Here is a 12,097-nt window from a genome sequence, read left to right on the forward strand (position 1 = left end):
AGTGAACATTTAATGTGTTAGAATCAGTAGGCCTTAAAGATGGGTTAAGAGATTAACGGCGTTGAGTATAGTAGTCCATGTCTATAGCCATAGCTTTTTGGAGACTGAAGCAATAGAATTGCTCTGAGTGTGAGGCTAGCTTGAACTACATAATGAGTTACAGAAGTTACAGGCCAGTATGGCTATAGAGTATGACCTTGGCAAAAAAAAAGACATGGGGAGAAGTGGGTACTTAGAATATCTCTCTTGATAAAATGAAAATTATAAAAGAAAAAAACTGAGTAGGGGCAGATAGGATTGGGATTCTGTTTAGGTATATTGATTTTGAAGTCCCAAGTATAGTGTACAGAAGTGTTTGTTGCACAACTGATTTATTATATGGCAGAATGGAGGAAGGATTGAAATATGGAAAGACTGTCAAGATATTTGTGAAAGTAGATCTTTGAAACCATGGATTTAGACACAGTTGTTTAGAGGGACACAGTGTTTACATGAGAGAAGGGGAGCAAAAACTGACTTACAGGTGACACCAATGCTCAAGGTGTCAGTTTGAGAAAAGTGAACCCATGAATGAGAATGAAGAAGAGATTCAGAATAATGTGTGCTGCTGACAGCCATGAGCCAGTGGCTTATATCATGCTGCATAAGGGTTCAAGAAAAAGAGACCAAGTAATCAGGATTTTAAAGATTTTTGTTAGCAGGTTTTTGTAAAAACAGTGATATAGTGATTACAAAACAGATTAGCCATTACTGAAACTGGCTGACGTGCCACCATGCCAAGAAAACCATTCTTAATATTTTTGGTATAGTACCCTTTCAGACTATTTTTTAAGATCTATTTTTATGTGCATAGATGTTTTTCCTGCATGTCTGTACTAGGGTGCCAGATCTCCTGGAACTGGAGTTACCATGTGAGTACTGGGAATTGAACTGGGGTTCTCTAGAAGAGCAACCAGTGCTCTTAACCTTTGAGCCATCTCTCCAGCTTTCAGACTTGTTTTTTTTTTTTTTTTTTTTTTAGGAGTCAGGATCTGGTGTAGCCCAGGCTAGTCTTGACCTACCTTTGTAGCCAAGGATGACTTTGAACTCCTATTCTCCTCCTCCTATACCAAGATTGCAGGTATATGCCACTCTACCTAGCTCAGACTTTTTTCTTACTAACATTCTTTTGTTATGTGAGCTCAAGCCAGGTTCGACACTGATTAAATAGGTTAAAAAGTTAATAAGTTAAAAGATAGTGTCATAGATAACATATTGAAGCAGTAGGAAATTTAGTGATCACATCCTCATGAGAGTGGAGGAGTGGTGGCTTAGTGTCTTGAATGCTGCTTTTTTCTCCTTAACCACATCTATTGTACAGAGAAGATTCCTGCCTGGCACATATAGCCATATGTAGTGTGGTACCTGGCACACAGGTGCTTTTCCTTCAGTAAATAACAGGGAAGCTATGGTAATAGACTAGTGAGATTGGCAGGTGTTGCCTCTAGAAGGAGGAGGTAGATAGAGTATGTGACATAAGTCAGATGTGTTGCCAGTTGCTTAGTTGGAAAGGCTCTTGGTCCAAACACCCAACCAGAGGGAAAAGGAATTGAGATTAGGTCCCAGCATTGTTACTTGGTAGGGTTTCAGTGCCACAGATATCGAGATGTATCCTTCAAAGCCTGGTAATATTTCAGCAGAGGGCCCAAACATACAATTCCAAAACATGAGAAATTTTAGACTATTTTCAAAGTGGCTGTATTGTGGGGCATGTGATGTACTTCTGTATTTCTAGGATTTGGGAGTCTGAAACAGGAAGATGCTGTGAGTTCAAGGCCTGGACTGTAGCAGAGTGAGACTCTGAAATCCTGTCTGAAAACCACCTCTCCTTCAATGGTTATAATATTCCAGAGATTTGTCCTTATCAGTCAGTTAATCTTAGTTTGGTAACATCTTTTTGGTTGTGCATCAGTACTCACCAGTAGGGAATGGTCTTACAGTTGTTCAAAGAAAAAACTCTCTACAGACACTGAAGGTCTACCTTAAGAGTAAAAGACAGATCAGCATGGTTTTTGTTTAGTTAGAAGGTATGTAGGACAGGCAAAAAGGCAAAGAGGGGAGGGAAATGGAGGCCCTGGCAGGAGTTGTTGATCTGATATGAGTTAAGATATGCTAAGGTGTGAAGAAAGAGGAGGAAGGTCACTAGCTATGGTGGTAAAGGCTTATGATCCTAGCATTTGAGAGGCAGGAGGCCTGTGAATCTTCGACTAGTTTGCATTATATGGTGAGTTTCTTTCTTTAAAAGGAGCATTGTTTATTAGGAAGTTGATAGTTGAGGTTTCAGATGTAGACTAGTTCTGGATGAAGGCAGGTCTTAAAGGTTTGCAGTGGAATAAGGATAGTATATAGGAGTTGAGAGAGTGGCTGTGACTCAGTTTTTTGTGTGCGTTGTCTTTTGAGAATGCTGAATAGGTACATATAACTCAGCCAGGTGCTAGTCAGATGGGAGAGCCATTGATCAAGAAATGTGTAACAAGAGACAGCAGAAGATGGATTTAAAAAAAATTATTTATTTTATGTATATGAGTACACTATATCTGTCTTCAGACACACCAGAAGAGGGCATCAGATCCTGTTACAGATGGTTGTGAGCCACCATGTGGTTGCTGGGAATTGAACTCAGGACCTCTGGAAGATCAGTCAGTGTTCTTAACTGCTGAGCCATCTCTCCAGCCCCAGAAGATGGGATTTTATCTTATTAAAAGGCCTAAGTTTTATTTAGGAAAAAGATGGTCAAAAGTTAAGGAAAGGATTAGAAATATCTGTATGCCTTCAAAGAGTATTTTTTTCTAAGAATACTGAAAGTAGGAAGTATAGAAGTAGGATGTCTGGAAGGTGGGAATTTGAGGAAAAAATGTTTAAATGAGGATGGAGAAGGAACTTTGGACCAACATATACATGTAATGAAATTTGTATATAGTAAAGGAAGGTTCCACAGGACACATTGAAAGCAGTTGTGAGGCATTCAAGAATGGAGAAATCATTAGAGAGGAAGCTAGGAGCTGTTTGAGCATGCAAAGGAAGAGCAAGATAGAAGATGGCCTGAGGCCAGTGCTAGTGGGAAAAAGAAATTACTTCAATTCATAAATAGACTAGACTAAATTAGTTTATGTTTGCCTTATTTGGACCTAATTTATTTTTCTTATTTATATTTTTGTGATGCTTGGAATTGAATCCAGGGCCTGCAAACTAAATACACACTCTCCCTGAGCTGTAGATCTGTTTTGTTGTTGTTTGAGATAAGGTCTCACTGAGTAGCTCTGGCTAGCCTGGAACTTGAGGTAAGGCTGGCCTTAAACTCAGAGAGATACAGTTTCCTCTACCTTACTTAGTGTTGTAATTAAAGATATGCCTCTATGCCCAGTCTCCTAGATCTAATTTTAATTGTATGATCTTAGTTTCATTTCTAAACTATGCAGAATAATTTTTTACTTTCCTTTAAAATTACATACTGTAAATATAAAAAAGTATTCATTTGTTTCTTAAAAATGAGGTTAATCAGGTAAGTGTAAAAGAGAAGAAGTGTTCTTAAAACTTGCTAGCTAGCTTCATCATTTTGGTATCTGTTCTTCAGACTTTGTCTCGTCTGAACAAATATTAAGTATTTTATTTTTGAAGGTATACTCAGTATATTGTGGTAACATCTAAACATCCTTTGTTAGATGAGGCAGATTGCTATTGCCACTCTTAACTGTTATACTAATCTACCATTAGGGTGTACCATATGTATTTAATAATCTGTTGTCAAATCTTTTTGTTTTAGAGTGCCTTGTTATATAGCCCTGGTTTGCCTGGAACTTACTGCAATCCTCTTGCCTCTGCTTCTTGAGTGCTTGGATTATAGGTGTGTTCCACATGCCCCATAAGTATTAAACTTTTGAATATTTTTTGTGGACAGGGAAGGTCTGTCTATATAGCCCAAGACAGGACCTTGTCTAGAACTTGTTCTGTAACTCAGGCTGACTTTGAATTCTCAGCAAGCTTTATTTATCACTTTCCCTCCATTCTCCAACCATCTCCGTTTATCCTTTTCTTCATCATTCCTAGGCTAGACTGGAACTCTGGATTCAAGTGATTTTTCTCTTTCAGCCTCTCCTATTGGAACTGCAGATGCATGATGCTGTGTCAGATACTTTATAATGGTTTTATTATACATAGGAAGAAGAATTTTATCTGTACAACTTTGGCATGTTTATCCAATTATTTTCTTTGGGATGAATTTCTAGGCATTTTTGAGATTGGTTTTTTTTCCCTATTTATTGGCTTTTCCTTAACTAAATGTTTGTTTATGAAATCTTTTGTATTCCTAATTTTGAAGCATGAATATATTTGGTGAATTGTATAAAGTCAGATAGGTGGGTATTTATAAGTTAATAGGTTACCAGCACTGTTTAATAGATCTGTCTTTAGTAGAGTCTTTTTTCCAGGTAGGAAGCCAGAAAAACATTAGCTTGGAAACTATCATAGAAGGTTGCCTTCTCTTTAAGGGTTTATATACTTAGGACTTTGGTAGTAGATCTAATATATTATAAAAACTGTTATAATTCTTAATAGTACCTTCTCAATATGGTCATAATTAATACCATTTTCTTTAATTACTTTTTTCCAGGTGATTCATGGCAGGGGACGTGGAAGGATTCTGTTCCTCCATTCATGACACCAGTGTCTCTGCTGGGTTCAGAGCACTGTATGAGGAGGGATTGCTTCTCGATGTCACTCTGGTTATTGAAGACCATCAGTTCCAGGCCCATAAAGCCCTCTTGGCCACTCAGAGTGATTATTTCAGAATTATGTTCACAGCAGACATGAGGGAACGAGATCAGAACAAAATTCATTTAAAAGGTCTAACAGCTACTGGTTTCAGCCATGTTCTTCAGTTTATGTATTATGGAACTATAGAATTAAGTATGAATACGGTTCATGAAATCCTTCAGGCAGCAATGTATGTTCAGCTTATAGAAGTGGTGAAATTCTGCTGCTCTTTTCTCTTAGCCAAAATCTGCTTAGAAAATTGTGCGGAAATTATGAGACTGTTAGATGATTTCGGTGTTAACATCGAGGGAGTCAGGGAGAAGCTGGATGCCTTTCTGCTAGACAACTTCGTGCCACTCATGTCCAGACCTGACTTCCTGTCATATCTGAGCTTTGAGAAGCTCATGTCTTATTTGGATAATGATCATCTGAGCAGGTTTCCAGAAATAGAGCTGTACGAGGCTGTGCAGTCTTGGCTGCGACATGATAGACGGCGATGGAGACACACAGATACCATCATTCAGAACATCAGGTTTTGTCTGATGACTCCATCCAGCGTTTTTGAGAAGGTTGGTGCATTTGAAAGCAGTAGACAGGACTCCTCAATTTAGCTAAAGCAGATGTCTTTATAGATAAGATTCACAGAGTTGGTCAGGAGTCAAAAAAGGAGTAGTTTATAAGAATATTTTATATATAAGATGCTGATTTTGTTAATCTTATGCATTTAGGAATTTTAAAAGTACATTTTGTGGGTGAAGGATAAACCAGGTAGGTAGTAGAATACTTCAACTTTTCAAGTACCTTTAAGGTTAGATTATGATGTGATACAAATATTACAAAGTTACTTTAGCTCTTCTTAATGTGAAACGGGCTAGATTATTTTTAAAAGTTAAGTAATACATGCTAGAATTTGCATTGAGGATTTTTATAGTTCTACATGGTGCATATACATTAAATGCATTTTCTTATTTAAAATGCAGTAAGGGCACATACTCTTGATAACCAGTAGGCCATAGAGTGATAGATAGTCTTCCATACTATTGCCTATCTCTGTTCCCCACTTTACTGTGGATACTAAGGTTAACCACAAAAACAAGTTATATGTCTAAAAACATTTTGACATTTCCAAACTAGTAGACCATAAATCTTCTATGTACACCCACAAAGCATTTCTGTGTACATTCTACCATATAAATCTTTTTTAAAAATACTTTCTTAAAAAACAACCCTGGCCTTTTTGCATAAAAACATCTTCATTTCTTTATCAGAGTCTCAGTTGTGATCCATTCTTGCCCAAAGGAGAGAGAACAGCTTCAGTAATTGCTTAACTTAATTGGTTTCTAATCACATGGTTACCTCTGGGACTCTGTTTATCTCTTGCATCTTTCCTTCTTTCTAGAAAGCATACAAAAGTTGGTTGATAAATACCCACCAGATCTTGTGGGAAAAAAGTTTTATTATGCCATTTTAAAAATAAACAAATTTGTGCCTTTAAATAACACTCAGCAGGCCAGGCCTTTAATCCCAGCACTTGGGAGGCAGAGGCAGGCAGATTTCTGAGTTCGAGGCCAGCCTGGTTTACAGAGTGAGTTCCAGGACAGCCAGGACTACACAGAGAAACCCTGTCTCGAAAAACCAAACCAAACCAAAACCAAAACCAAAAACAAAAAAAACCCCCACACTCAGTAGCCTGGCATGCTTTTTTTTCCCTTCTAAACTGCTATGAACTGTCATTATCATCTTTAATAGAAAACTCATTTTTATGGAATTTTATCTTTATTCTCAAAATTTATTAGTATAAAAAATAATTAAAACTAAAAAATTTACTTGTTTTTGTTCAGTAGGCACCATCCCCACATCAACTATGTAAACCATTTGCTGTTTAGGTTTTGATTTTTCTACCTTTACTATTGCTATTACTATTTTTTATTGCTGTCTTTCTCTGGGGATTCATATTTTGTCTTTATACATTAAATCTCGATGCTTTCTCATCACTAAAACAGATCCCCTTGTCCCCCAGTTTCAATTTAGATAGAAGTAGAAAGTATTTGTAAAATATAAAATACAACTTCTCTTGTGGGACAATATAATTGTTAACTGATAGCGGTTAATTTACAAATGCAGAGCTGCTAGGCTAGTCTACACTTCGAGTATCAGTGTTCAAGATAGGCAGTTGTTATAGTGGCTAAAAGATAATGCTATCGGGTAGTTGTTTAACAGTTGAACTTGCTGACTTCCTTTTGCACCTACAACATAACAGTGGTTATCACCATTCACTAGGTATTTGGTTTTATTATAAAAATGTTAAAGCTTCCTTCTAGAATTACTTTCTTAGGAAAACTTAAGACCCCATTGAGGAGAAAAAAATTCATTGTTTTGTAATTATAAAATCTTTCACTTCTATTTGAGTAAGCTTGCCTTAATAGTGTGTGAGATTTAAGCTTAACAAACCAATTTGTGGCTTTTTAAATGTTGAGATGCACTTCAGTTATGCAGATTACAGGTTTTTTTTCCCCACGAGACGTGGGAGGAGGCTGGTGGGAGTGAGCGGGATTCGAACACACACACACAGAGAGAGAGAGAGAGAGAGAGAGAGAGAGAGAGAGAGAGAGCGCCCTCTGCAGGTGGACACCTTACGGGCTGCGCTGCCGCCGGTTCAATGCAGATTACAGGTTTTATCTTTAGAAATACAATACATTTCTTAAGGTGCTTCTTGGCTATTCCAGTTTCCTCAGTTAAGAATTCTTTGTTTAACTCTGTACCCCATTTTTTAATAGGGTTATTTGGTTGTCTGGAGTCTAATTTCTTGAGTTCTTTGTATATATTGGATATTAGCCCTCTATCGGATGTAGGATTGGTAATGATCTTGTCCCAATCTGTTGGTTGCTGTTTTGTCTTGTTGACAGTGTCTTTTGCCTTACAGAAGCTTTGCAATTTGATGAGGTCCCATTTGTCAATTCTTGATCTTAGAGCATAAGCCATTGGTGTTCTGTTCAGGAACTTTTCCCCTGTGCCTAGGTATTCGAGGGTCTTCCCCACCTTCTCTTCTATTAGTTCCAGTGTATCTGGTTTACTGTGAAGGTCCTTTATCCACTTGGAGTTGAGCTTTGTACAAGGAGATAAGAATGGATTGATTTGCATTCTTCTATATTCTGACCTCCAGTTGAACCAGCACCATTTGCTGAAAATGCTGTCCTTTTTCCACTGGATGGTTTTAGCTCCTTTGTCAAAGATAGAGTGATCATAGGTGTGTGTGTGTGTGTGTGTGTGTGTGTGTGTGTGTGTGTGTGTGTGTTCATTTCTGGATCTTCAATTCTATTCCATTGATCTTCCTGCCTGTCTCTGTACCAATACCATGCAGTTTTTATCACTGTTGCTCTATAGTACAGTTTGAGGTCAGGGATGGTGATTCCCACAGAAGTTCTTTTATTATTGAGAATATTTCTCGCTATCCTGGGTTTTTTGTTATTCCAAATGAATTTGCAAAGTGCTATTTCTATGAGGAATTGATTTGGAATTTTGATGGGGATTGCATTGAATTTGTAGATTGCTTTTGGCAAGATGGCCATTTTTACTAAATTAATCCTGCCAATCCAGGAGCATGGGAGATCTTTCCATCTTCTGAGATCTTCTTTTATTTCTTTCTTCAGAGACTTGAAGTTCTTGTCATACAGATCTTTTACTTGCTTGGTTAGATTCACTCCAAGGTATTTTATATTATTTGTGACTATTGTGAAGGGTATCATTTCCCTAATTTCCTTCTCAGCCTGTGTATCCTTTGAATAGAGGAAGGCTACTGATTTGTTTGAGTTGATTTTATATCCAGCCACTTTGCTGAAGTTGTTTATCAGGTTTAGGAGTTCTCTGGTGGAAGTTTTGGGGTCACTTAAGTATACTATCATATCATCTGCAAATAGTGAAATTTTGACTTCTTCCTTTCCTATTTGTATCCCTTTGACTTCCTTTTGTTGTCTAATTGCTCTAGCTAGGACTTCCAGTACTATATTGAATAGGTAGGGTGAGAGTGGGCAGCCTTGTCTAGTCCCTGATCTTAGTGGGATTGCTTCAAGTTTCTCTCCATTTAGTTTGATGTTGGCTACTGGTTTGCTATATATTGCTTTTACTATGTTTAGATATGGGCCTTGAATTCCTGATCTTTCCAAGACTTTTAACATGAAGGGATGTTGAATTTTGTCAAATGCTTTCTCAGCATCTAGTGAGATGATCATGTGTTTTTTTCTTTGAGTTTATTTATGTAGTGGATTACATTGATGAATTTCTGAATATTGAACCATCCCTGCATTCCTGGGATAAAGCCTACTTGATCATGATGGATGATTATTTTGATGTGTTCTTGGATTCGGTTTGGGAGAATTTTATTGAGTATTTTTGCATCAATATTCATAAGAGAGATTGGTCTGTAGTTTTCTTTGTTGGATCTTTGTGAGGTTTAGATATGAGTGTAATTGTAGCTTCATAGAATGAATTGGGCATTGTTCCTTTTGTTTCTATTCTGTGTAATAGTTTGAAGAGAATTGGTATTAGGTCTGATAGAATTCTGCACTAAAACCATTTGGTCCTGGACTTTTTTTTTTTTTGGTGGGGAGACTTTTAATGACTGCTTCTATTTCTTTAGGGATTATGGGACTGTTTAGATGGTTTATCTTCTGATTTAATTTTGACACTTGGTATCTATCTAGAAAATTGTCCATTTCATCCAGATTTTCCAGTTTTGTTGAGTATAGGCCTTTGTAGTAGGATCTGACGATTTTTTTAATTTCCTCTGTTTCTGTTGTTATGTCTCCCTTTTCAGTTCTGATTTTATTAATTTGAGTACTGTCTCTGCGCCCTTTGGTTAGTCTGGCTAAGGGTTTGTCTATCTTGTTGATTTTTTTCAAAGAACCAGCTCCTGGTTTTGTTGATATTTTCTATAGTTCTTTCTGTTTCAACTTGGTTGATTTCAGCCCTGAGTTTGTTTATTTCCTGCTGTCTACTCCTCTTGGGTATATTAGCTTCTTTTTGTTCTAACGCTTTCAGGTGTGCTGTCAAGTTGTTAGTATATGGTCTTTCCAGTTTCTTTTTGCAGGCACTTAGAGCTATGATTTTTCCTCTTTGTACTGCTTTCAGTGAGTCCCACAAGTTTTGATATGATGTTTCCTCATTTTCATTTAAATCTAAAAAGTCTTTAATTTCTTTCTTTATTTCTTCCTTGACCAAGTTATCATTGAGTAGAGCATTGTTCAGTTTCCACGTGTATGTGGGCTTTCTGTTGTTTTTGTCTATGTCAAAGACAAGTCTTAGTCCATGGTGGTCTGATAAGGTACTAGGGATTATTTCAATCTTTTTGTATCTGTTGAGGCCTGTTTTGTGACCAATTATGTGGTCTATTTTGGAGAAGGTACCATGAGGTGCTGAGAAAAAGGTGTATTCTTTTGTTTTAGGATGAAATGTTCTATAGATACCAGTTAAGTCCAATTGGTTCATAACTTCTGTTAGTTTCATTGTGTCTCAGTTTAGTTTTTGTTCCCATGATCTGTCCATAGCTGAGAGTGGGGTGTTGAAATCCCCCACTATTATTGTGTGAGGTGTAATATATGCTTTGAGCTTTAGTACAGTTTCTTTTATGTATGTGAGTGCCCTTGCATTTGGGGCACAGATGTTCAGAATTGCAAGTTCATCTTGGTACATTTTTCCTTTGATGAATATGAAGTGTTCTTCCTTATCTTTTTTGATTACTTTTGTTTGAAAATGAATTTTAGTTGATATTAGAATCCCTACTCCAGCTTGTTTCTTGGGACCATTTGCTTGGAAGATTGTTTTTCATCCTTTTACTTTGAGGTGGTGTCTGTCTTTTTCACAGATGTGCATTTCCTGTATGCAGTAAAATGCTGGGTTGTGTTTTTGTATCCAGTCTGATAGTCTATGTCTTTTTATTGGAGAATTGAGTCCATTGATATTAAGAGATATTAAGGAAAAATGAATGTTGCTTCCTGTTATTTTGTTATTGGTGGTGGAGTTATGTTTGTGTAGCTATCTTCTTTTAGGGTTGTTGGAAGATTACTTTCTTGCTTTTTCTAGGTTGTAGTTTCCCTCCTTGTGTTGGAGTTTTCCACTAATTTTCCTTTGAAGTGCTGGATTTGTGGGAAGATATTTGTAAATTTGGTTTTGTCATGGAATATCCTGGTTTCTCCATCAATATTGATTGAGAGTTTTGCTGGGTATAGTAGTCTGGGCTGGCATTTGTGTTCTCTTAGGGTCTGTATGATATCAGTCCAGGATCTTCTGGCTTTTATAGTCTCTGGTGAGAAGTCTGGTGTAATTCTTAAAGGTCTGCCTTTATATGTTACTTTACCTTTTTCCCTTACTGCTTTTAGTATTTTTTCTTTGTTTTGTTCATTTGATGTTTTGATTATTATGTGGCTGGAGATATTTCTTTTCTGGTCTAGACTATTTTGAAGTTCTGTAGGCTTCTTGTATATTTATGGACATCTCTTTCTTTAGGTTAGGAAAGTTTTCCTCTATAATTTTGTTGAAGATATTTACTGGCCCTTTAAGTTGGGAGTCTTCCCCCTCATCTATACCTATTTTATCCTTAGGTTTGGCCTTCTCATTGTGTCCTGGATTTCCTGGATGTTTTGGGTTAGTAGCTTTTTGTATTTTGCATTTTCTTTGATAGTTGTGTCAATGCTTTCCATGGTATCTTCTGCACCTGAGATTCTCTCTTCTATGTCTTGTATTCTGTTGGTGATATTTGTGTCTATGACTCCTGATCTTTTTCCTAGGTTTTCTATCTCAAGGGTAGTCTCCCTTTGTGATTTCTTTATTGTTTTTACTTCCACTTTTAGATCCTGGATGGTTTTGTTTAATTCTTTCACCTGTTTGGTTGTGTTTTCTTGCAATTCTTTAAGAGATTTTTGTGTTTCCTCTTTAAGGGCTTCTACCTCTCTACCAGTGTTCTCCTTAAATTCTTTGAGAGTGTTATTTATGTCTTTCTTAAAGTCTTCTATCATCGTCATAAGTGATTTTAATTCTGAATCCTGCTTTTCTGGTGTGTTGGGGTGTTCAGGGGGCACTGGGTTCTGATGATGCCATGTAACTTTGGATTCTGTTGTTTACATTCTTGCGCTTGCCTTTTGCCATCTGATTAACTCTAGTGCTACCTGCACTCACTATGTCTGACTGGAGCCTGCCTTTCCAGTTATCTTGCTTGTGTCTGAACTCCTCAGGGTCCAGATGTCTCTGTGATCTTGTAATCCTGAGCTCCAGCTGCTCTGAGTGCAGTGGCTCCTCTAGGATGTCTCAGGAT

At 37.2% G+C, this 12,097-nt stretch overlaps 1 protein-coding gene across 10 annotated transcripts in view; it reads left to right on the forward strand.

Moving 5' to 3' along the window:
* The window catches only part of Klhl15 (kelch like family member 15), a 56,263-nt gene that overhangs the window by 12,751 nt on the left and 31,415 nt on the right, over positions 1 to 12,097 (forward strand). For 9 of the 10 annotated variants that reach the window (XM_076918862.1, XM_076918864.1, XM_076918861.1 and 6 more), the window contains one exon: positions 4,649 to 5,360. In XM_076918862.1, coding sequence (XP_076774977.1) covers positions 4,656 to 5,360 — 705 coding nt within the window. In that variant the 5' untranslated portion in view covers positions 4,649 to 4,655. Of the gene's footprint in view, positions 1 to 1,019; positions 1,121 to 4,648; positions 5,361 to 12,097 lie in introns of those variants that run through there. The other variant, XM_076918865.1, reaches the window with a different exon arrangement.

The sequence above is a fragment of the Arvicanthis niloticus genome, chromosome X (genome assembly GCF_011762505.2).
Source record: "Arvicanthis niloticus isolate mArvNil1 chromosome X, mArvNil1.pat.X, whole genome shotgun sequence".
NCBI lineage: Eukaryota > Metazoa > Chordata > Mammalia > Rodentia > Muridae > Arvicanthis > Arvicanthis niloticus.